Below are 25,628 nucleotides of genomic sequence, written 5' to 3' on the forward strand. Positions count from 1 at the left end.
TGGAATGTCACTTTTGAAACCTGTTTTTCCTACTTCCACTCATTTACCTCATTTTTTAAGGAACTTGTTTCCTAGAGAAAATATTCTCAAAAATTTTGATCAACCGAACATGGAAAATTGGAAAACATTTTCTGCCTAACACGCCCTAAATCTTTAATCCGAAATTCTTCAGTCCAATGTCTCGAAAGCTCAACACTTAAAAGAGGCGATTAGACGGAGAAATTATGACATCCGCAGTAGCAGAAAGTAGGCAGAATTTCTGAAGCGCAAGGAGAGCTTCTCTTGTGAAACCAGCAATCGGTGAGTTTTCTAGTAAGATAATCAGCCAGTTGGCTAAAGTACTCTCCCTTGACAGAAAGCATCACCCACCAATATGAATGGATATAGCAGGTGAGATAAATTATTAGAAAATGGTGACAGGTTGTCATGTTATTGAAAGACTATTAGCAGCAACCAGCAAATAATACAAGGGATTTTCGGGGAATAGTCGACTCCAGCCTAAGGTCAATTAGTTTGCCTGTAGGGGATGCATCATTATACAAGCTTATTGCCCACTTAGTCAAAAATAAAATAATTGCACCAAAGGCAGTATGCTTTCTAGCAACGCATCAGCTCGAAATCAGATGCATTGCTCCATAATCATCATTCCAGAGGTTCTTTTCATTTAAAAGATGGAGAATGCAAAGCTCTTTCTAGCAAAGCAGCACCTTAACAATCTAAACTTCAAATCGCATACACCGTCTGCTAATTCCTCCCGGGTTGTCGTATCCATTGCAGCCTCCTTAAAGGAAAAAGAGAAGGAAAAGGAAAAGAAGTATTGAGAACATAGAAACAGAACAAATAAACCGTCTTGCTCATGGATTAAATAGGGAATCACATACAACATACATAACGAATCCCGAAGACTTCAGAAAGAATTATAGCTGGTATTTTTAACATTAAGTAACCATTTTGTAACACAAGCACGAAGGAGAATTCAGACCCACCATACCATTATACAACTGTGTACAATCAAAAGCTTGATCACTGGGAATAAGCCGGAAAACAGACCTAACCAATATCAAATCTTGCAAGTCAATGGATGTTGCTGGTGAATCTTCAGCATCCGGTTTCTTGCACCAATAGCCTGACCAAAGAGAAAGAGCTCATAGCACTGAAAAGGGAACAAAATAGTAAAACCAAGGCGCATGAACTATTCCAGCAGTAACAAACCATGTATCTGGGACATCTTAGATATACAATCAGCATAAGTTCAAGTAACTCGGATCATTTCAAATAGGTCATATAGTCAAACCATTTCAGTCCTTGTATTTACGCTTCTCTCTCTTGGCTTCTCGGTGTTCTTTTTCTGAACCATGACGGGAATGTCTACTAGGACTCCGAGAGTCTCTCCTTCTATGCTTATGGTGCTTTGAGTGCCTCTTACTACTACTCTTTTCATGAGATGATCTTTTCCTCCTCGACCTTGAACGGTGGTCTTTATAATCCTCGGCTGAATCAGAAGATACATCCCCCACTGGACTGCTGCTTCTGTTCCGTCGCCTGCGCTTTCTACCAATTTCATCCTCGGATGAACTGCTGTTCTTATTTCGGTGCTGATCTCCTTTTGCTTTTGCATGTATATTTATTTGAGCTTCTGTTTCAAACCTATTCTTTCGAACATCTTCCCTGTAGCTTTCAGTTCCCGTTCCCCTGCCACCATTTTTCCGAGTGTTGATATCTGTAGTTCCTTCCATAGGAGATCTACCCTCTCGAGGGATGTTCTGATTATTATCTCCCACTGCCAATACCGGATCTGACAAATCCGCACAAACAGCATCGAAAGTAGATGATGTACCATTACCAGATTGGTTAATGTTTTTTGCTCTCAGATCTACCGGAACAGTGTCCTTTTTAGCTGGGTTACTGGTTTTATTTTCTGGGTTAGGCATATCAGTGGGAACCTCCAAACCCAGTTCTTTACCCAATGATTCTAAAAAGTCACCAGCTATTAATCGATTTAAAGTTGTATTAACAGCTTCAACCTTCGTTTGAGGATCCTCCACAGCATTCTGATTAGTAGTTTCCGCTTCATCATCCGAATCATCAGAGAATATAGCCTACAAATGAATATTTAACCAATATTAAAAGCTGTAAACTTGAGCAAAGGAAACAAAGCACACTAGGTAAATGAATTCATACTACTCTTTCATCAGCAGATTGATCTTAAAATCTCCTATCAAACACCAGAACCCCATCCCACTCCCATAACAGGGAACAAAGAAAAGAAAAAGAGGTGAAGAAAAAATCATATCTCCTTGACCTTGAAACACCACTAACGCAGTTTCATATTCGACTACTTTTTAAAATAATTAAAAACAAAATGTCAAAATCTATCCTTCACCAGAAGTGGCATTTCAGGTGATGCACTAGGAAACTGAACCAACTAATCCTAGCATTAGCTCAGTTCATGAGATTTTCTTGATACACAAAGCAGGGAGGAATTCCATGGAAAAATGGACAATCAGAAAGTAACAAACGACTGCCGTTGCACCCATCCTTGGAGCTACAAATTAGGAAGGAAATAACCCACCCCAACCCCTCATCAACCAAAGAAAATAAGAGAAGAAACATTCCACGCCTCTAACCCTTTTGACCTCCCTAAAAATACCAAGTAATCTAAAGCACTAGTTTGAAACCTCGAGGTAACGAAGAAACAACTAGAAGCAAAGCATAATAGAGATACTATTGCTGTCCCTTAATACTAAAAATGATCAATTACAGTAACAAAGACGGAGTAGCAAAATCTGTATTCTGAACATCATATTCCAAACAAAAGAGAACTTAGCCAGAACACTCTCCTTTAATAAGGAGCTATATATTTTAACAACAAATTTGAATAAGACTAAATACCTTGTACAAATCAACAGGCCTTTCAACATTTTCCGGTTCTGCATCAACCTCAATTTCCTGGTCAGCCATTTCTTTTCCTCCGTCTATATGGCCTTCCTGGAGAGAGAATTGGCTCCTATTCCCAGAAACGTCATCTTCAAGCTTTGGAGGTTTAACAGAATCAGGCAAATATATAAGTGAGTCCAATTTGCCCCTCGCGCGTGGAGCTGGGGGTGGCTGCATAATACAAAATGGAGCTCAGTCAACTTTGATGAAATGAAATATAACAGAAGAAGCAGTAAGAAAATGACAGAAGAAAGATGCATTAAAATGACTTCATAAATTAGATAAATATGTTTCATCTCTACGGGGCAAGGTGGAAGTGGCCTTTGAGGTGGACAAGATGCGGGAAGCGACACTGAGATGGTTCGAGCATGTAAAGAGGAGGAGCAATGGAACACAGATGCCCCAATGAGGAGGTGCAAGAGGTTGACAATGATAGTTCTGAGGAGAGGTAAAGGTAGACCGAGGAAGAATTGGGACAGGTGATTAGACAAGACATGGCACATCTTCAGCTCACCGAGGACATAACCCTAAATAGGAGAGCACGGAAGGCGAGGATCAAGGTAGAAGGTTAGTAGGTAGTCGAGCAATCTCTCTCTTCCCAGTGGTAAGAGCATGGTTATTGCCTGGAGCACCTATCTGCTCCCTCACTAGTAGTATTACTATTATGCTAGCATTATCTTATTCTTCAACTTTATTACTACTGTTGTTTCTTTTACTTTGGTCATCTTTATCATTTTGTTGTCAGTACTCTTTCAACATTTTCATCATAGCTTTTTTTACTCTTTGCATATTTTTCAAACCTGTTCTGAAAACCGTTTTTCTTGAGCCGGGGGTCTATCAGAAACAGCCTCTCTACCCGCATACACCCCACCCTCCCCAGACCCCACTTATGGGACCACACTGGGTATTTTGTTATTGTATGTTTCACCTATTTATAGATGTCAGAAAGTACGTGTAACAAGGACAATTTTCCAGAGCAGAAAAATTAAGAGGCACTGAAAGCAAATGTAGAAATGAGACATTTTGAGAGTTGAAGAATTTTTTTAGGAAAAAGGCCATTTACAAGTAATTTTACTCAGAAGCGACTATATTTCTAGGGATAACAAGGAGATACCTTTATTTTCCCAGATTATAAGTACAGAGTACATCACAATATAAAGCCTAAATTCATTCAGTCCATTAAATCCCATGCTCAGGACTACTACTTCACAAGGAACCTATCATATCAACTAGTGATTCAACCTCCTCTACATAGTTTTCTTTACACCAAAAGTGAAACAAACTAATACAATTCATCTTGATTTTCTGCACAGAATTGCATTTGTCTTCAAAAACTCTATTGAAAAGTGCGGCTTTCACAAGTACTTTTCGAGAAAGTGTTTTTGGAGAAGCAATTTGTGTTTGGCTAATCAATCTGAAAAGCACTTTCGCGCAGCAACTTGTGTTTGGCCTAACTTTTTAAAAGAGTACTTTTTGCATGTCAAAATACGAATAACGACATGAAAAGATTTACTTAATAGTTAATATTATTTAACGAGATAAATAATTTTAAATATTTATTATGAAAAATTATAATTAAGTTTTTCATTTTATTCAAGTAAAATATGAAAATAAAAATGAAAAAGTACTTTATTCTTTCAAGATGCTTTAAATATATCAAAATGTCATTCAACAACTATAAAAATACATTGGGGAGGAGAATTGCGATTGGAATAGTGTAAATATTAGGCTAAATTAAGTAGGGTTATTTTGGTCTATAAATTATTTTGGTAAGGGTATTTTTACCAAGAGGAAAATTAAAAACAGCTTCACTTCTGCTTTTAGAGAAGCTACAATTTTCAGCCTCTAAAACATCATCTTTTACTACTCAAAAGCACTTATTTTTCTCTTAAATAAAAGGTAGGTCAAACACCTCAACTCTCTTAATAAGCACTTTTGGGGAGAAAAAAAGAACTTCTGGCCTCCTAGAAGCTTTAGCCAAACAGGCTATTAGAAAAGAAATTCAGAAAGTCCCTATGTTCTAGAATGTTTTATTACAGTGACATTCAGATTAGAGGAAAGAAAGAGAAAAACCCATATGACAATCATCATCATCTATCTGTCAACTGCCCTTCCATCTTAACCTGAAAGCCACTTGATTATAAGGAGAGGAGTTCCAGTTCTTAAGATTTAGAAATCCTAGTGCGCTATTGCACCTGCTAGAAAGAACAGTTGAACTGCCATTGGCCCGGATTCAGCCTTTACTTTGAATTAGACTTAGGCTTTAACGGGGCTTCTTCCTAAATATCAATTACCAATAGATTTCAAACTGATGCAAGGCTTGAATAGACAGGTAACCAACCTCACTGCTAGCTAGAGCCTAGAAGCATGCGTATAACTGTCAATGAACAAAGAAGAGCTTTCCTGAGAAAACACAGGAAGCCCAACTGAATTCTCATAAAAAGAAAAAGTCTATGACTTCAACAGCTGCAACTTCTCCAGGAGATACCACAGCACAGCTAAGGTAGAAGGGTGGAGTTTGATAGAGGTTTAGAAGAATCATTTGGGAGATTGACACATAACAATCATGAACTATACAGTACTTGTTGGTACCTTGCCCATATAAGGGTCAATAAGATCAAAGCGCTTGCACAGAATAGATGAAGGTCTCCACTGAAATTCCTCCCGTTTTGGGTACATACTTGTTGCCGCTATACCATCATCTTGGCCAAATTTAGATAGCTGCACGACACAGCAGTTAGAAAACAGGACAAAACTGCGAACTTAAGAACGTCCACTCAGAAGTTGGATAATGTACGTACCTCTGCTGCTCCAGGAGTAAATTGCAATCCTGCAGTAGCTAACGTACTTGAGAACAACTCATTAGGTGGAACGCTTTCTTTTCCCTGTTTTCCTTTATTTATTGTATGGGCTACAGACTCAAATTCTAATCTTTCACGAGCACGCGCAGCTTCTGACATATTACTGGCTCCACTACCGTCTTTAGGGCGAAGACCTCCATGGTATTTATCCTTCAGAAACTGCTCGAACCTTTCCTGCTTAGCAGGATCATCTTGAAAAGGTTTTGCAGATTCAAGAAGTTCATTCTGCAGACAGAAGTTCAGAATCAACAAACACCAAAACAAGATCCAGTGCACATGATGGCAAAAACTAATTAAAGTATACCTTTCTAAACTCAAGCTTTTTTTAAGCCTTTAATACTAATTTACTAGTTACTCAACACCAAAGCTGAATACAGCTCAGTATATGAACAAGAAAACTTTCAACTAGAAGGGAGAGTGGCCAGTTTGATGCTTCTTATTTAAAAAATATCATTTTTCAACTAAAACTTGAGCCAAATAATTAAGCAAAAAAAAAAAAAGCTACATAGTACTAAACCACTAACCATTGACGCAGGTTTGGTGAATGTATCTGAAAGATTGGACGAGAGATTGATTGCATCAACAGATATACCAGAGGAATTTGCAGCTCTCAAGCTTCTTTCAATAGGCTTCTCTCCTAATATCTGGCCACGGCTTTCTGCTGTCATCTTCTGCACTTTCCGAGACATTTTTGCATCCAACTGTTGTTTGCCTTGATCATTACGTTTCTGTCTCTCCTCCCAAAGTTTCCTTGCATAATATTCATGACCTTTTCCTCCATTCAGGAAACCAAATAGAGGGTTGAACTGATTTTTTTCTCTGGAAAGGTCCTCAAGTAATTTACCGGAACGAGCTACTAATGTAGCCAACCCTTCAATCAATATTTTAAGATTATTATCCTCTGGGGGAGGGGCAACAGGGGGAGGGAGATTAGGAGCCTTATTATCAGATTCGAGGGGAGCTGCAAACTTATGATGGGAAACAAAATTCTGCGGTATCACTGGAGGATCAAATCTGTTGACATAGTTCAATAAATTTGAGTTAGAGAAAAAAAAAAAAAGGTTGTCAGTGTTTTCATCATATGCAACCAGACACCTTAAAGGCACCAATTTCTAGAACACAAGAAACAGACTTAATTCTACATGCAGTAGATGCATGTACTAGTAACCTCATAATTCCTTTTTGACCAGTGCAACCTCATAATTCCAGTAACCCCATAATTCATTGATCACATCTAGAAAAATGGCAGCTATAAAGTAGATGCGGCAAAGAAAAAGACAATCATTAAATCCTTCATTATCACAAGAAAAGCAATATGATGACCCTCATCGGAGAGAGCCAAAAATATTTGTGGAAGAACTAAAAAGGGTGTCAGATTTTTTTTATTTTATTTTTTTTGGAAAAGAAGCAATAAGCTCAATTGCTATTCAAATCATAAATGAGTACATCATGAATCAATGATTATATTTTTCTATTAATTCTTATCAATAATTTTTTTTTTTTGGGGGGGGGGAGAGGGGAGAGGGGGGGGGGGGGTTGTTAAAGGCTTATGAATGGAACTATTCGTCTAGGCAATACTGTCTGTCAGTGCTGAAACAGCAAGATTCCTACATTTCTGACAGATGAACATCTCTCGCTTTTATCATGCCAACCAGGTTTCTCATCTTAAAAATCCACAACATTCACCCTTTTTTCTATAAGAACGGTGTCCGGACCAGCCTGCGCACCTCGACTATTCCACCAGGTAACTACTACCCTACCAGTACATACCATGTAACTCTATCCACAAAGCCTTAAGACATATGGGAAGAAATCACCTAGTGTTTTCTGGCTCTGTTGAAATATGAACCATGATCTCCAAGGTTTCACAATGTCATTGATCAATAGACCACACCCTAGGGTACAAGTACAAAGCATTCTTGAGAAGTCTCATTTTCAAGAAAAAAGGGGAAGTTGTAATATAAAAGGCATCTTCATCTAAAGTGGGAAGACCCAGACGCTATTATTTTTTGGATAAGAGGGACCAAGACTTGTAGCACATTTTCAGTTTTCTGCTCAACATCCTTTTCTTTCTGATTTTGATATGCTTTACTTGAGCCGGGGGTCTATCGGAAACAGCCTCTCTACCTTCAGGGTAAGGCTGCGTACACACCCACCCTCCCCAGACCGCACTCAATGGGATTACACTGGGTATGTTGTTGTATCCTTTGTTAATACATTCCTCCATCAGGACTTGTTTATCTGCATAGCCTAGTGCTAGAATATACAAATCCAGACAGAAAACAGGGGTTGTAGGTATAGACAGCAATTTGAACATGTTGGTCCATGCACAATATATATTAGGTGAATAGAAGATGTCCAAAAGATATTCTAGTTATGTGTCCATTACAAGAGATTTTAGTTACTTCAACAGTGACATATAGGCTGTTTTCTTGTTAGTCCTATCTGTGTGCACCCACTGGTGCTGCTCAAATGTGTTTCCTTTATCCAACCAAGAAAATAAAATGACATACTTCAATGGTCTATGCCCCAGCCCCCATATGGTTTTTTTTATCTTCTAGATTTAATTGCTCTAAAGCATGTGCAGTGACAAAAGCAAATAATTAAAGATGGAAAGAAACCAACAGATTGAGTATCTTTCAGTAAAAGAATACGTCTCATGAAAATACCTTTCCAGCTGATAGTCGGACTTTGAAGCAGCACTAAAACCAGGTAAAACATCATGTGCCTTCCTGTCCAACATTTTCAGATTCTCCACCTTTGGTCTTGAAGGCTCTTCAACTTCTTCAACATAAGTCTCTTCAAAGTCATAACCTGGTGAGAAATACTAGTCAAGATAAGAAACTTTCAAGAGAGCTGCTATTTTCCCCCCTACTCCGCACCAATACCAGCTCGAGGGGGGCAAATAAGGACCTAGAATGCAAGGTTACAAGAGCAACCAAAATTAGAAGAAAAAAAGCTTTCATATTCTGCAATTTTCTAACCTGCAAACTGGATCAAAGGAGCATTAACAAGACAACACTGGACTTTATTCATGAAAGTATACTTGAGAGAAGGAACAAAAGTACTGCAGATCCGGGATGGCAAAAGGATTTTTATGATAAATAATAAGAAGACATACGGATCCCCATCATTAAGAAAATGTCAAGGCGAAGTACATCAAGAAAAAGAACTTTACAGTGTAGGTAAAGAGCTGAGAAAGTCAACCATAGCATCCAACTCTTAAACAAATGCACGTAGCTTCATCGCACCAAAAACTAAGCAAGAATATACATTTGAGTTTAAGATAAACTACATTGTCCTTCTTGTGTTCAAAGACAATGGCATTTCTTTCTCTTCATGTGACGACAAAATGAAGCTGTAATCTCTAATTTAAAGACACTACTGCTTTCTTGAAAAGTGCAAATAAGGAAAGAAAATAAAAGATAGTATAAATATTTTGCAAACATAAACCAAACTTGAGTACAAGAAGGGAATAAATTGCTCCTATAGAGGGAATTTCATAGAGTTTACTTGTGCATTTTGCACAAATCGAATCCCATATTGACAACATATGAATTTCAAATTCTTTTTATGCCTCAATAATCCTATTCCATACTTTTGGCCCACCAACCACTACTGCCTCCCCCTTCCCCGGGCCAGTCAACAACAACAACATACCCAATGAAATCCCACAATGTGGGGCCTGGGGAGGGTAAAGTGTACGCAGACCTCGCCCCCCTACCTTCCAAGGAGAAACATAAACTTAGTGGTGGTGACTGGTATAAGCATAAAGCAGCACCAAAGTTTCTGCAGTGAAACAAAAAAGTAGACACAAGGGAAAACTATGGTGTTGTCTTGATAAGAGAAGAACAGGAATTTCTGTAATCCATATTGCTAACTAATTGAGTGATACTTGTACATATCAAAAAAAGAAAATGACTGGTATTTGTTTATTTATAATAACTGGATTTACAGCCAAAAGGAAAAAGACATAACCTGATGCATACACATCTTCATCTTCAACATCAAGGTCTTCAAGAGCCCCGACACCAAATCCAGGAGCAACCCTTCCTGCTGATAAAATCAACCCAAATAGCTAAAGAGCCTACATTGGTAATCCAGTCTTTGAAAGAAGATAAGAATTAAGAGGTACTACATGGAAAGCAAGCTCAAATCTGAAAATATGAGGGATAAATCTTGCAGTCTATAAGCACAGATAAGAGGTACTAAATGGAAAGCAAGCTTAAATCTGAAAACTTGAGGGTAAATCTTACATTTGAAACCAAATAGGCTGTCCTTCAAGACTCTATCTTGATGCCCAGTTTCTTTACCCTTAGATAGCCGAGACCTCTTTTTTTCTTAAGGAAAAAAAAAAAAAAGGTAAAGCACTTATTCACTGACAATATGCTACAAATCAATTACACATGTTTTGATAAGGACCAATTAGTTAACATTTTCTCTATTGTTGAGACATTGAGTACCTCTAAACTCAGGAGCATTTTTGTAGGGATCATAGCCTAAACCATGCAAATCTTGCTTTGGGTTAAGCATATAAACCTAAAGAGCAGGAAAATATTAGGGAACCAGTGCATTAAAGCAAAAAACTAAAAGGAGAGAGAGCATAGAAGTTTCTGCAAGGATACAAAATCACAATTTTGTTTCGAAAAGGAAGAGAAAGTGCAAACAAATGACAAACTTCTAATCTCGCGAGCTGTGTATAACCATGTAATTGGAATGAATGCATCAATCAAACCCAAATGGAGAATCTCGTTTTGTCTTTATCGGTTGTGACAGGAAAATATTGGGAAGAGAGTTTCTTGGCATTGAATGGTGTAACAGAGACTGCTCTTGGATTAACTAATCTCCAAAAGCATGTGTGCAGTTTTTGTTAAGAGCACCAATTGAGTACATCTTACAATGTTGTCTATCGAGTACATCTTTTTATTCTCCTTTTTACTCTTCATTTTCCGTTAGTAACAAATTATTTTTCTACGAACAAGATGTCAGGCAGAATAGCTATGTTATTAGCTCAGAAAATACATCCAATTAGTTAGTATGTTGTAAACCAAAATCCCTCCACACGTTCGATACTATTCATATATATAAAAGTCCCCCCCCCCCCCCAAAAAAAAAAAAAAAAAAAAAAAAAAAAAAAAGAGGCCGTACAAAATTACAAACTTAGTTCTATAGGGGTAACCACTAGCGTTGACATTCCTTCTCTCACCAAATAAAAAGGTGAACTGAATGAACTCCAGCAATCATACAATCAAAGGTTCACTATAGACAACCTGCCGTTGTTCCAGTTATTAAAAAAATAACTAAATCAGCACAACAACCCTTCTCCTAAAGATTAGGGGCATTTTGAAGTAACAAACGGAGTGCTTTGAGAAAATCGGTAGCAACCCATTGCATCACCCAAAGAAGAAAAAGTACAGCTGAAAACCCAAAACTTTTACACTCACAATCGCCATCCCAGTTTCCTGGTTTCACAACATAGACTAAATGAAGCACTGCCATGAAGATGAAATGCAAGTAATAAGACAGTGAAACTGTTTACTTTCGAAACAGAAATATAGAAGACAAATATAAAGCCTAGATGACAAAGAACAGCCTTGAAGAAATAAAGCATCAGTTCACACCGGGGTGCTTTTAGAAAACTGGCTCCCATCATCAGTTGGTAGATCCATAATATTATCAGTAGCATCTTCAACTAGCCCAGAGCTCAAAGGTTGTGCGTCCGCATCAGCAAAAGAAAATGCAAGAAAAGCTTTTCTTGCCTCTCTCTTAGCATCTGCAAATCAAAAGGAGAAACATGTTTAAAGAATAGATTGATAGCAACAAATTCACTCATAATTATAAAGCAAGAGAATTATATGTTTAATTTCAAAATGATTGAATTCTTTTCTTGAACGATTATCAAACACTAAGACCAAAAACAACTACACCAAGAACAAAGTCCTAAACTGATAGCTTCTAAAAGGTAGCCCAATTCTCTTTGAGGGTATTCACAGATGCTGAATATATCCCATAAATGTGCATGGGAAATGTTTGGGCATCATCAGATTAACTCTCAAGGATCAACAGAAAAAATTCTGCTGAAATTTGTCAAATAAGTTCAGACTTCCAGTCTAAATAGCTTTCTTAAACCAATGCAAAACCTGTCTAGTAAGGTCCATTTGTTAACTCCAACATGTTTGCTTCTGGCATCTGTCAAGAACTGATTGGACTATCTAAAATTTTCAATGTCCAACCATACCTAACAGTTCTACCAGAGTCAAAAAAACTACACTCTCTAGGAAAAAGGTAAAGCACTCTGTGAAACTAGTACAAGAATAATTCGTCCCACCCTTAACAGCTTTTCTTCAACCAGTTTAAAACCTGTGTCCGAACTAAGTCCATTGCCAAATTTCTTTGCTTGCCAGGTAATGCACAGTACATTAAGTCATTAATATATCCAACAGACTAAGCATGACATAAGAAAAAGGGGAGCTTAATGGACACGCATACTATATAGTGAATCAGTATGTGAGCTCTTAATTGAGCGACCGCGTCTCCATCCCATCTTCTGCAGTAACATGAGTCCTGCCCAAAAATAAGAATAACATAGTGAGATATTATTCTCTTCACAAAAAATGTACTTATCAATGTACATAGAACCAGACCAATGGACTCTGTCACTGGAAGTACCACTTCGTCCGGAACTGGTCCAGGTATAGCAGAGGGCCTGCAGTTCAAGCAAGATGTTAAAAGTATGAAAAGTGAAGATAAGAAAAAAAAAAAAAAGAATAATTAACTCATAGCTCAAAAAAGGAATTCAAGCATCGAGGTTCCTTCAATCCAGTTCTACTCAAACGAAGATGCAACCAACACAAATGAAAGAAAGTTAAAAGATTAACACAACAATTAGCTCAATCATGTTGAATAGGGTAGGCCTGGCATGGATAGCGTAGCGGAGCACAGCAAATAAGCGCAGCTATACTCCTGGTATATCGAGAAAACTATTCTCAATGTCAACTACGCATATCAATCAGAATAATATCTGTACATCATAGGAGTCTAGGGTTGTCTCAGGTCATGCATTTACTATCTCACCATTGAGTACTCACGTTATAGTCACAAGATCGTTCAGGAAGATACAAAAGCATATATCATAGTATTTAAAGAATATGCCTTAAAGAAAAATGAACATAAGATCCTTTCAACAGTAAAAGAAAAGATGCAAGCAACAGGCTTGCAGCTCCATGAGGTAATGATATTTAGATTATAGCAATCACAGAATGCCATTAGACAAAAAGTAGTAAACAGCTAAAGTCTAAGCTACAAACTAACAATTTTATACATAACAAACAGCTAAGAACAACAGAACACCTCTGCTTTTGCTCCTTTTCAGCTTGTTTACGAGCAAGTTCCGCAGCAGTAAATCCAAATGTATCATACTGCATCGATGTCCCTACACGACCCTCCATTTCCTGTGATGTAAAACCAGAGTAAGCTTCTAGGGGAACAGAAATTAAATGAACAAATGATCAATACCAGCTCAACTCGAATATATGACATTCTAAACTTCCCACATAATTTACAAAAGGACACTATGATGAAGTCATAGAACTAGAATCAGCTTGACAACAATGACTACGAGAAATAACCATTAACCTTCAGATGGCTTTCTTCAACAACAACTACAAAACAATCCCAACGTTAATACAACTACAAGGATTTGTTATTCGGTACATACAAAATTATGCCACTTCATGTGTTCAACCGCCAACAGTAAACCAGCTATTTTTTAGGGGAATGTCTCTCATAGGTTAACTCATAGTTTTTTCTTTCCACAGGCTAATGAAACAGCATGAACCTGGGATTGTGACTTTCGGAAAAGAAACATATACTGGAGATTGTGTGTCTTTCAGGAAATATCTCTTAAAGTAAAAAACTCCAACCTTATTTTTGCAAGAGGAAGTTAATTGATAACAACAAAGCTTTTGAGTAAGCATCCTAAGAAGAGCATCCCGCACTCTTTCATATTCTCCAGCCAAAAGCTGATGTTTAATCAAAGATTTGATTGACTTCTTTGGGCGCAACTCGTATGCAAAATAGTATACCATATATATGTTCTTATATCTATGAAGGAAGAGAACTTACAGCTTTCTCATCATCATCCAAGAAGTTAAAGAGACTCTGTTGCTTGACTTCAGCTCTGTTTTTCCTAGACGACGTAAATGTCTGTGGAGTCCATCCTACAACATTGTTATAGATGGTTCATAAAGAATCTCACGTAAATAGGTCCAAAATAAAATTATCAAGAAAAACGTCACTCAAATGAAGCAAAACAATAAAATGGAAAACATTCTACCCTCTTTTGAGCCAACTGTATTGTAGTATCCAGCAGAAAAACCACCAGTAAATGCCCCATGAAATCTCCTCCGTCCCTCTTCGTCCGTGACCTGAAAATCAATTTTGTTAATAAGTAAGAAATTCAGATGGAAGAATATAAACAATAAAGCTTCTGATGATGAAAAGCTTTGATTAAGCACCTATTTTAATTAGCATAGCTATCGGTATTAATAGAGTTCTAAAGGTTCTTCAAAACATTAAAACAAATTATCAACTTTCTCATAGTATCAGTGTAAACCACCTCAATCTCAACAAGGACGACATTATATTCACAACCAAAAAAAAAAAAAGGGGGTGCCTCGCAATGTCGAGTAAACAAGGCTTACATTTCTACTAATTTCACACAAGAAACAAGCCAAAAAAAAAAAAAAAAAAAAACGTTAATCCATCATAGAGTGAATGGTCAAAAACACACCCTGAACTATCCCTTTTTCGCAAGTTTCACACCTCAACTCTCAGTTGTTTCCTTTTCCTACCTGAACTGTCACCATCTGTGTAGTAATAAAACACACCTTCACAATCAGTTATTCCATTTTCCTACCTAAATTATCACCATCGTTCAGGTAGGAAAGGGAACAGCTGATAAAAAAACACACCTTGACTCTCAGCTATTCCCTTTTCCTACCTAAATTATCACCCTCAATCAGGTAGGGAACAGCTGATAAAAAACACACCTTAACTCTCAGCTATTCCCTTTTCATACCTAAATTATCACCATCAATCAGGTAGAAAAAGCAAACAGCTGATAAAAGAACACACCTTAACTCTCGGCTATTCCCGTTCAGGTAGGAAAAGGGAACAGCTAATAAGAAAACACACCTTAACTCTCATCTATTCCCTTTTCCTACCTGAATTATCGCCATCAAAGAAAAGGAAACAACTGATAAAAAAACACACATTAACTCTCAGCTATTCCCTTTTCCTACCTGAATTTTGAGCTGTGTTTTAATACATAGATTGTGATAGTTCGGGTTTATGGTGTGAAACTCGCGGAAAAAAAGTGATAGTTGAGTATGTTATTGACCATTATCTTTATGCCTTGTTCTCTAAAACATAGAGTTCAAACTTGTAATAAAGGATTCGATAAACAGGAAATATTTCAATTTTGAAACAGCGTGAAATAGAGTACCTCTTGTTTCCAAGCGGGAAGGGTTCGCAACTGGCCAGATGCCTCAGCAACGGCTTTCTTCTTGCGGGTGGTGACATCTTCCTCTCGTTCAATAGGTGTTCCATAGAACACGAAATCTTCCTCATCGCTATCCATTTTTTTCTATATCATACGGGTAAAAATAGGTTCAGCCAATTGCTACTTATAAAACCTAGCTCCCTTGATTGATTTGATAATAGTACAATGTTGTGATCGTTGATTCGACTCCCGGAGAGCGGATATTAGCTAACGGCGTCACTTCTACACTCCGCGGGGCTCATGACGGTTCGCCTTAGTTACGGGTCGGTTGGAAAATAATACCTATTCGTTTTGCAAACTATTAGTAACTTTTCATATTTTGATTTTAAATCAGCATTTATTTATATAATAATTTGTACAAAAATATCAATTTTAACTTTATATCATATCCCAAATTTTCTAGAATAATGTAATTTGGAATTTTAAATCATGATTTTAAATTTTTAAATGTAAAATTTGATCCATAAATTTATATTTTGTAATAAAAATTTATAAGTTGGTAGACATATTTACAATCATGTTTACCAACTATTTATGTCAAATATTAAAAAATCTGCAAGTTGGTAGTATATTAAGAGATTATCCATCCGTGTAGGAGAATTATATTAAAGAATATTTACACTATAACTCATGTTCAATTTCTCTTTTTATTGGACTAAAGTTCATCAATTGATGTTTTATCTTTTGGAGAGGCCTTCCAGTAGCGTATTAATTTTGTTATGAACTATGATTTACTCATTTGGTAAGATTGTATAAGAATTGAGAACGTTTTGATGATTTTCACAACTTGTGAGGTTCTTATGTCTATGAGAAAAAATACGATTTAAGAAATCCAAACTGCATGTCCAAACAAAACTTCAACTTCAAATCATGTCCAAACGGCTCTTAAATCTCTTATTTGGTGTAGTTTTTCAGCTTCTATTTGCTTGCTTCTCTCTGCATGGAAGTAACGTGTGTAGACTCAATACACTATATCCTTTCCCTAGAATTACACTGAAGTTGTTGTTGTTGTATTTGGTGGTGTTTTTCAATCTATGTATAAATAATATATTCGATACTATTTTTATACATAGTAAATTATGATATGAGCAATACAAGGGTTATTAATACATGAATAACCATGGTTATAGAGAGAATTGTCCTTAATACACCAAACCAAAAGGTAGATTAAAAAATGCATAACTAATTCTGGCATTATTAATACATGATCACACCCAACTCTAGTCCTAAAGAGGATAAGCGGGCTGCAAATATAATTGATTTTTAAGTTCGGAGTCAAATCCCACAGAGAACTAACTTTAGCTATAACTCTTCAATATTACTAAGAAGACAAGTTCAAACAATATTCTGAGTTATAAAGATTAAGATTTCTATTTTAAACTATTTATCTGATAAATAATAAAGCAGTAAAAATTATCAACTAAAGAGGATGGAATTGAAGACAAGATTAAGGAGGTCTAGGGTTATAACTTCCCCAATTGCCGGAATCCCTCTTGCTATGTTAGCTACAATCTTGCCGATTTAGTCTCTACGGATCACGAGAACTCAACTTACCGTAATTCTCTCTCGAGCAATCACAATAATTTACTAGACGTATTCGCTCGAACTACTCTAGCTAGCAATCTCTCACCGCTCACTATGACCACGTCAAAGCTTCGTTATCTCTAATGCTGCTTTTAAACCCACTGTATTGATCTCTCATATACCTAGGGAGTGGCGTTGTTCAACAACTACCTAAATATGCATTCACACTAGAGCAACACGTGATAAATAGGAACAGCTAATCGATGGCCATTCAATCAACTAAAACAAAGCACGTAGTTAAACAAGTAGAAAATCCAACTGCTAAATTATATAAAAATGTAACTAGAATTCATCTTACAAAAGGTTCCATCAAAACCTCAGATAGAAAATTAGTTACTCATAAAAGTATGTGAAAACGCAATACTGAGATTCACAACCAACAATGGAAAATAAGAAGAAGAAAGGAAAAACTCGTTGACGTGAACTAATACGTCCACTCCTACGGGAACTAATTTTCGGTATAGCTTTTGCCATATTTTATCATCTCGTAAATATGAGTCAGAGATATACGGATATATCCATTTCATGTCAAAACAGATTCTTTATTTGTACATCGGCTCTTCTGGCAAGTCTGATTATCCTTGTCTTTGTTTATGTCTCAGGTTGGAACAAATTAATATAATTCGTCCCCGCCTATGGATTAGTCGACATTTTTCACAAATTTTACGAACGGAAGCTCTTATTTTCATATTTCTCACTCCTTACCTTAATTCTGAATCTATTTCTTAGAAGAAAATAAGTTTCTTGAAATTTTACTGGAATCCTCTCCTCTCTCCTCCCTCACCCCCCAATGGTAAGATTAGTGACTCCCCCCCCCCCCCGGACACCTAGCCACTCCGACCGACTCCTCTGTCACAGACGACGACGACCGGGGCCCTTGTCTCCGCCGACGACGCCGGCCAGATTTATTTCTCTCTTCTCTCTCTTCTTTTCTTTTCTTCCCTTTTTTTTCCTACAACTGGAAACCTTTCTCCAGTAGGTTTTTGTTCAGGCCTGCACAGGTACCCAAGTCCTCGGCAGAGTACAGCGGTGAACAGTATTTTTCGGTATGTGAATAGTATTTTCAAGCAGGTGAACAGTATTTTCGGCAGTGAACAGGTTCTATTTACCTGGAGTTGGTACCTCCGGCAGCCCTTACCCATTCCGTCTTTTAGACTTATAATTTTTGCCTACCCTACTGTACTGAATATTTATTTCAATTTCTTGCCTTTAGCTCTAACTGTTGCTTTAGTATTGATCTTTATTTGCCTTAGATAAACCTTTGACTAGTGTATATTTGCTTTAGTGGCTTTAGTTAGGGACGGTAGACTAGAACATGATCGGGGACGGCGGCTAGGTGGGTTAAGGGAGCTTTTAGGTTGAGAGTAAAAGTCCATAGAGCTAGTTAAGATTCTTAAGAAGAGGAGGATTAATATTGCTTGCGTCCAAGAGACTAAATGGGTAGGGCCTAAAGCTAAGGATGTGGACGGGTATAAGCTTTGGTTCTCGGGTAAGTCGGGGTATAGGAATGGGGTAGGTCTCTTAGTTGATAGTGAGTTGAGAGATCAGGTGGTAGAGGTCAGGAAGGTCAATGACAGGATGATGGCAATTAAGTTGGTCATTGGAGGGTTCACCTTGAACATTATTAGTGCTTACGCGTCGCAAGCGGGCTTGGCCGAGGAGGAAAAAAGGCGTTTTTGGGAGGATTTGGATGAAGTGGTGGGAGGTTTACCGCCTACTGAGAAGGTATTCATAGGAGGAGATTTCAATGGACACATTGGGTCAGTGTCGAGGGGTTATGATGATGTGCATGGGGGTTTTAGCTTCAGAGACAGAAACAGAGGAGGAGTCTCACTTTTAGATTTCGCAAAGGCTTTTGGTTTGGTGGTAGCCAACTCGAGGTTCCCAAAGAAGGAGGAGTACTTGGTAACCTTCTGTTAGAACCCGTATTTTTGTGCATTGAAATAATCCGGATTAATTATGATAAGTTAAGGACAAAACTATTTCGGGATACAAAGTCGGGATTTTTGACCTTTGATTTTTTTTTTAAGACATAAGTTGTGCATGAATTGATTGGTATGGAACAATTAGGAAAATTTGGGACCAAAAGTGATAAAATTGGAAGTTCAAAAATCATCCATTTTCCATAGTTGGCCATGTGAGTGGATTGAGGCCCCCACACAATTTTTTTGTGTCAACTTTTGAGCGGAACAACACATTAAAGTGGGCCAAGTTTTTGTACTTTCTTCATAAAGGGATTAAAAGATGACTACTAGTCATCTTAAGCTCATTTCAACACTTGCACAAAAAAAAATTGAAGACCTCTCCATTGAAGGAGGCTCTTGGCCAAGGCTCAAGAAAATCCACCCCCATTTCTTGTCCTTCTAAAATTATTCCATTGATGTAAACCTATTATCTTGAGGTCTCTAAGTAGCGTGGAACCATCGTTGGAGCGATCAATCCACTATTTCTCATCTTTTGGAAACCCTAGCCTATTGAGGAATAAAGAAGAAAGGTAAGAATTTCTCTTGTTTTATGGGTTATAAATGTTTTATGCCTATTGTAGTGTGTTAATATGGATGAATATCTTGAAATATAGTGTGTTGGAAGTGGGTTGTGTGCTTGAGGAGCTACCCGTGTAAATGGGTGTTGAAAAATGGAATTGATGAATTAATTCTTGTATCGTGTTTGCTTGTTGTGGAGTGGAGAGGAGAATAAAAACCATCACTATATGTTCATGTACAATGTGGCCGTGTATAGCCCTCAAATGTTTGGTAAAGGATGAATTAATATCGCTTATTGTTTTAATCGTCGTCGCTATGAATCTTATGTTGGAAATGAATGTTTGTTGACTCAAAATGATGTTGTTAATGTTGCGGGCTGTTTTTGGAGGTTATTGTATATTTAATGTAATTGGTATATTGATGAGATAGCATTGTTAGAATGTAAATTGTGGATACAAATCATGATTTGGAAATGAAGAAAAAAAAATTAAGGGCTGTCTCGGTTGACAATTTGTTTTGCCGCTTGGAGAAAAATTGGGATTATTGGAAATGTTGTATGAATTGCTTAGAATGTCCTTAAATGTTGTTGGTATGGGTTCGGGTTAGTATGCGAATGTATAAGCGTCGATGTTAGCTTGAAGTTAAGCCATCGAATTGAATTTATGAAAGATTGTTGAATGATGTAAAAGAGAGCTACTATTATTACTTTGCCTTTCGAATTGATTATCGATGTTGCTAGGTTGGTTATTGTGGTTGTTGTTGTTGATTTTGAGCGAGTTAAATTCTCGGGGTAGCCTATTTACAGGGGAAATGCTGCCCAAATTTTTGTAGAATTAAGGGCTTAAATTGGAATTTAAGGCCTAAAAGTCATTAGCTAATGTTTGGCATTTTATGGCTTATTTTTAGATCGTGGGCAGCCCGAATCATAGTTTGGATTAGCTTGAGTTCGGATCATTTTGGAGAGCGTTTGAGGTATGTAAAGTAACCTTCCTTTTTGGCATGTCTTAGTTAAATTAGGCTATGATTCAAGCCTCGAGGAAACTCTATTCTCGCAATCCGAGCTTGTATATGATTTGCACTTGTTTCCTTGGTATCCTTGTGCTAATATGCCATAACGTTGATCCTTATACCCTTGGAATTAATAATTTGCAAAGGCTACTTAAAAGCTGATTTTTTTTTAAGAACTTATTCATTAGCGATTCAAAAACTACAAACGCTCATAACTTTTTCAGAAAAGCTCGAATGCTTTGAAACTTTCGTAGGAGTTTGTATGATATATATTGAGTATGTTTTTTTCATGGGCGGGCCCGCTCGGGTCTACACCGTCCGTGGGTCCCGCGATACCTTTTATGTAATTTAGACAATTCTTGAAGAAAATGTTGTGATGATTATTCCGATTTCAAATATGACTATTTTAACTACTTTATTGAGTTTGATAATACAGTTTGACACATAAGGACGATTTCAGAAGGTTGTAGCTTTGATGTACTAATTCCGATAAATCTGAAACTTGTTTCTGCACTTTCCGATGTTAGTAAATATATTTGGTCACCGGATTTTTGAAAGGTAGCTTAATTATTTATTTGCTCATACGCATGTGATTTTGATACGGGATTATGATTTCGAAGTTTGGATTGATATGCTTTCGAGGACATTCGGAGAAAATTTGAATTGACTATTTCCGGGTTGGAAATAGTAGTACGCTTTGGTTATTCTATCGGGTTTGTAATAATGATTTGTATGTCGTTATATGATATTTCGCCGGGTATTCGGCCGCGGTATGTTATGTTATGTTATGTATGTTATGTCCGTGATATTCTTATTTGGGTATTTGGCCGCAGATGTCTCGTGATATTGCCGGGTATTTGGCCGCGTATGTTACGCGATATGTGCCGGGTATTTGGTCGCGGTATGTTATGTGATGTGATACCGGATTTCGACCGCGGTATGTGGTGTGACACCGAGCTCTACGCATAGTTCGTTTTCTTGAGAAAAATATTATTAATAAGTAAACGCTTTGGTATTTTGGATATGTACTTACTTTCCGTATTTCCGCTTTCGATTATGGCTCGATTTGACATATTGTATATTTCTACTTTGCATACTCGCACATATTCCGCATCGACCCCCTTTCGTCGGGCCGCGTTTCATGCCCGCAGTACAGCATTTTGGCGATCCGCCGGCCTAGGATTTTCATCGCCGGTCTTGGAGTGCTTCTTATTCGAGCCTACCTTTGGTACATATTCGTCCACGGTGTATATATTTGTTTGCTCGGGGGCACGGCGCGGGGCCCACACCGTCATATGGTTCCCGTCCGTCCGTTTAGAGTGTCCGTGGGACATGTTTGTGGGTCGTGCCTACTTCCGACGGTTGTGTTTGTATCATTGTGTTTGGGCGATCCCGTTCGCGCGCGCGGCCGGTCCGCTTACGTATATATGATGTTTTGTTGGCCCCGTGTGGCCTTTGTTGGTATTCGTGCGCAGGTTATTTTGGATAGGCCCCGTAAAACAAAGGAAACTCTCGCCGAAATTTTTTTTTCGCAAATTACATAAATTTGAAACATAGCCTTGTCGCTCGTTATATACTTGGACGTGTGTTTGACATAAATTGAGATAGCGTTGGATAAGTGTGTTTGGGTGCCCAGATAAGGCACTAGTCACGGCCTACAGGGTTGGGTCGTGACACCTTCCGTAGCTCGCTGGCTGCAATGCAGATAGACTATTTGCTCCTTAGAAAAGATGATAAAAGCCTCTGTAAAGACTGCAAGAGAGTGAGAATCTTATGACCCAACATAACTTGGAAATAAAGAGGAAGAAGAAGAGGGTCGTGGATGACTGATCGAGGATCAAGTGGGAGAGTTTGACTCCGTCTAGCACCCAAGAGATAGGGGAGAAGTTGATGGCTTTGGGGGCGTGGGAAAGTAGAGGAGACGCGACCAGTATGTGGGATAGGACGACCAGTTGCATTAGAGAAGTAGCTAGAGAGGTTCTGGGGGTCTCGAGAGGTCGCCGCGCGGGCACCGAAGGATTGGTGGTGGGAGCGATCCCGGGAAGGTGGAAGCAAAGCGAGCGTATACGCGAAGTGCGGTTGGCGGACGCAAGGATGATGAAGAGAAGCGGACGAATAGGGAAAAGTATAAGATGGCGAGAAAAAAAGCGAAGTTGGCAGTTTCGGCAGTAAAAACGGCAGCTTTTGAACACCTTTATGCAGAACTAGAGAACAGAGGTGGGGATAAGAAGTTGTTCAGGCTGGCCAAGGCGAGAGAAAGGAAGGCACGCGATCTGAATCAAGTGAAGTGCATCAAGGACGAGGATGGCAAAGTGCTGGTGGAGGCTCTTATTAGACGGAGATGGCAATCATACTTCTATAAACTATTGAACGAAGAAGGGGACAGCGACATTGTGTTGGGAGAGCTGGAGTACTCTGAGAGGCATCGCTATTTTGGGTATTGTAGGAGTATAAGGATGGATGAGGTTAAGGGTGTTGTTCGTAGGATGAGCAGGGGAAGAGCGACCGGACCTGACGAGATTTCTGAGGAATTTTGGAAGTGTGCAGGCAAGGCAGGTTTGGAGTAGCTGACTCGGTTATTTAATGTCATTTTCAAGACAGCGAATATGCTCGAAGAATGGAGGTAGAGTACAATGATTCCTTTGTACAAGAACAAGGGCGACATTCAAAACTGCAACAACTATAGAGGGATCAAGCTGCTAAGCCACACTATGAAAGTGTGGGAAAGGGTGGTAGAGATGAGGGTGAGGCGAGGCGTGTCTATTTCAGAGAATCAGTTCGGATTCATGCCAGGGCGCTCTACTACGGAGGCCATTCATATTGTTAGGAGGTTGGTGGAGCAGTTATTACACCTTGGTAATTTTTCGTTAATGTACAGTGAATAGACTGACGAAGGGCACGACGTATACGATGTTTTGATAAGTAAGAAATAGCATTTGATGATCCTAATCGAGATTTCAAAGACATTCGAGGTAGGAGAAGAAAGTTGTTAAGGAAAACGAGGTATATGTTGTGTGTCGGGCAAGATTTATGAGCATCGAATTAATGAGAGTTTAATGATGTTTTCAAGAAGAGCTATAACGACCCTTAAATTGGTATTGAGGTGTTAAACAAGTGTTAAGAAGGTTCCATAAGGATTGGAGGTCAAACAAGTCGACGAGAACGAACTTCGGAAAGTTGGGCATTATACGGCCAAACATACTGGCCGTATAAAACATACGGACCGTATGTCCAACGGTATGTTCGCCGTAACGTGAGGGTCTTCACCGGACCAAACATACGGTCCGTACATACGGTCGATATAAAATATACGGACCGCGTGTTGGTCCGTATGTTCGTGTCGGGTCAGATTCTAAAATGATATAAGGACCCTCTCTCTCATTTATTTCATTTCATTTCTTTTCTCCACAACTCAAGAACCCTCTAGAACTCTCTCCACTCTTCATCCACAAGAACCCAAGGGAAATTGATGATCAACTTCATCAAACCAACAAAACCAAGTGTATGAAACACGTCAAAGTTCATCCAAGTCAAGAAATCCCATTGGAAGTGAACTAGGGCTTTGGTGCAAGAAGAGTATTTCCACTCAAGGCTTATTCTTCCATTATCTAAGGTGAGTTTTATAGTATTTCCATGTTGTCTGAGGTGTTGCAAAGTTGAAACACTTGGATTGTAGAAGGAAATATGAAATGGGTCATGAATGTAAGAATAGTGTCATTGTTGGAAAATAGCTTGGATTGAATCATGATTATTGATATGTTATGATTGTAAGTATGTTATGAATGACATTTAGAACATGGGATAAGCATTATAGGTGAGAAAACGCAATAGTGAACTATGACCATGATTATGGAGAAGTTGAAGTGAAATTAAGCGATATGGATAATGTAGATGAATGATGATTGTTGCTTATAATATTGTGAATGTTGCTATGGATGTTTGGGAGTTGATATGTAATATGAGGAAAGTCGTATAAACAAAGGATATGCTGCCCAATTTTCTCTAGCATTAGTAAGCACGTTCATGTAATCGATGAGCTAATGTTAATGCGAATTCTCTTAAAGGTAGAAACGTGGGCATTGAAGGAGAACGAGCAAGCGATAGAATAGTTAAACGAAAAAGGTATGTGAGGCTAGTCCTTTCTTTCTAAGGCATGAATCTTATGGCATGATTTTCCTCCTTCTTCAAGAATTTCCTACATTCGGAAAAACTAAGAGTCTATGTTCATGAATAGCCATATGAGATAAGAGATACATTACGAATACGATAATGATGATGATGAGCTTAAGTCTAAAGATTCTAGAGTTTATGATATGATGTTCCTACAAAGATAATGATGTTAACTATGATCCATTGATGTTTTCCTTATGTGCACTCACCTTAAAACGTTAGTCCCTCCAAGGTGAGATATAACGAGTATGATCACTCCATAATATAATCGGGGGTTTACGACCTTATGTTACCCCGACATAGCTATAGTTGCCTTCAAGTTCTAATGTATGTTTTGGTGATAAATGTATAATGATGCTAAGTTATGATAAGTCTATGATATGCACGATGATATAATTCCACCGCGCCTAAATGGCCGGACATGTCACCGCGAAGGCGGGCGTCAGGATTCCACCGTGCCCAAATGGCCGGATATGTCACCGCTAAGGCGGGCTGCTTATGATTCCATCGCGCCTAGAAGGCCGGACATGATCACCACTAGTGGGCAGCTTACGATGGTTACCCGGACACGGGTTAAGGATGATGATATATATATATATATATGGTACGATGATGCATGCCTATGGTAATACATGTAATATACTTATGTATGATATATGTATGAAATGTATCCGCACTTAAAGGTCACGCAGGTTATATGTTCATCCTATGTCTTATGATTTCTATATTATGTTCATTTCATTCATGCCTTACTTACTCAGTACGATGTTCGTACCGACGTCCGTTTTCTTTGGACGCCGTGTTCATGCCCGGCAGTAGACGGGGAGGTGATCCGGACTCGTAGGAGCTATTAGGCGACTTGAGAGCACTCCATTTTCCGAGGTGCCATTGATTATTCTTTTGTGTATATATATGTTTTGGGCATGACGGGGGTCCGTCCCGTCCCTATGTCTAGCACTCTAGCAGAGGCTCGTAGATACGTATATGTGGATAGTATGGTCTGCACGTTTCATCGTATGTGTG

The 25,628-nt window shown here is 38.3% G+C and overlaps 1 protein-coding gene and 1 long non-coding RNA gene across 2 annotated transcripts; one reads left to right on the top strand and one right to left on the bottom strand.

Annotated features, from left to right (window-relative positions):
* Positions 1-834: 834 nt before the first annotated feature.
* LOC132055812 (G patch domain-containing protein TGH) lies at positions 835-15,608 on the bottom strand. Its single transcript, XM_059447810.1, has 16 exons — positions 15,304-15,608; positions 14,134-14,224; positions 13,923-14,017; positions 13,149-13,249; positions 12,443-12,504; positions 12,288-12,362; positions 11,420-11,571; positions 10,262-10,337; positions 10,055-10,138; positions 9,777-9,854; positions 8,468-8,612; positions 6,323-6,812; positions 5,739-6,023; positions 5,530-5,658; positions 2,893-3,108; positions 835-2,099 (listed from the first exon to the last, which is right to left on the bottom strand). Exons 1-16 carry the CDS (start codon positions 15,436-15,438, stop codon positions 1,299-1,301), a joined length of 3,015 nt encoding a protein of 1,004 aa, XP_059303793.1. The 5' UTR covers positions 15,439-15,608; the 3' UTR covers positions 835-1,298.
* On the top strand, positions 10,575-11,086 carry LOC132055813 (uncharacterized). The gene is made up of 2 exons (XR_009414654.1): positions 10,575-10,711; positions 11,016-11,086. It is a non-coding gene; the product is annotated as an uncharacterized LOC132055813 (long non-coding RNA).
* Positions 15,609-25,628: the final 10,020 nt, after the last annotated feature.

The sequence above is a fragment of the Lycium ferocissimum genome, chromosome 5 (assembly GCF_029784015.1).
Source record: "Lycium ferocissimum isolate CSIRO_LF1 chromosome 5, AGI_CSIRO_Lferr_CH_V1, whole genome shotgun sequence".
NCBI classification, from domain to species: domain Eukaryota; kingdom Viridiplantae; phylum Streptophyta; class Magnoliopsida; order Solanales; family Solanaceae; genus Lycium; species Lycium ferocissimum.

What these genes read in the sequence shown, in the direction of transcription:
- LOC132055812 (XM_059447810.1), bottom strand. Translation starts at nt 15,438, where the DNA reads ATGGATAGCGATGAGGAAGATTTCGTGTTCTATGGAACACCTATTGAA. An exon ending in TTCCCGCTTGGAAACAAGAG is followed by an intron (nt 14,225 to 15,303) that starts GTACTCTATTTC and finishes ATTGATTTTCAG; the next exon opens with GTCACGGACGAAGAGGGACG. An exon ending in CAGCCTATTTGGTTTCAAAT is followed by an intron (nt 9,855 to 10,054) that starts GTAAGATTTACC and finishes TGATTTTATCAG; the next exon opens with CAGGAAGGGTTGCTCCTGGA.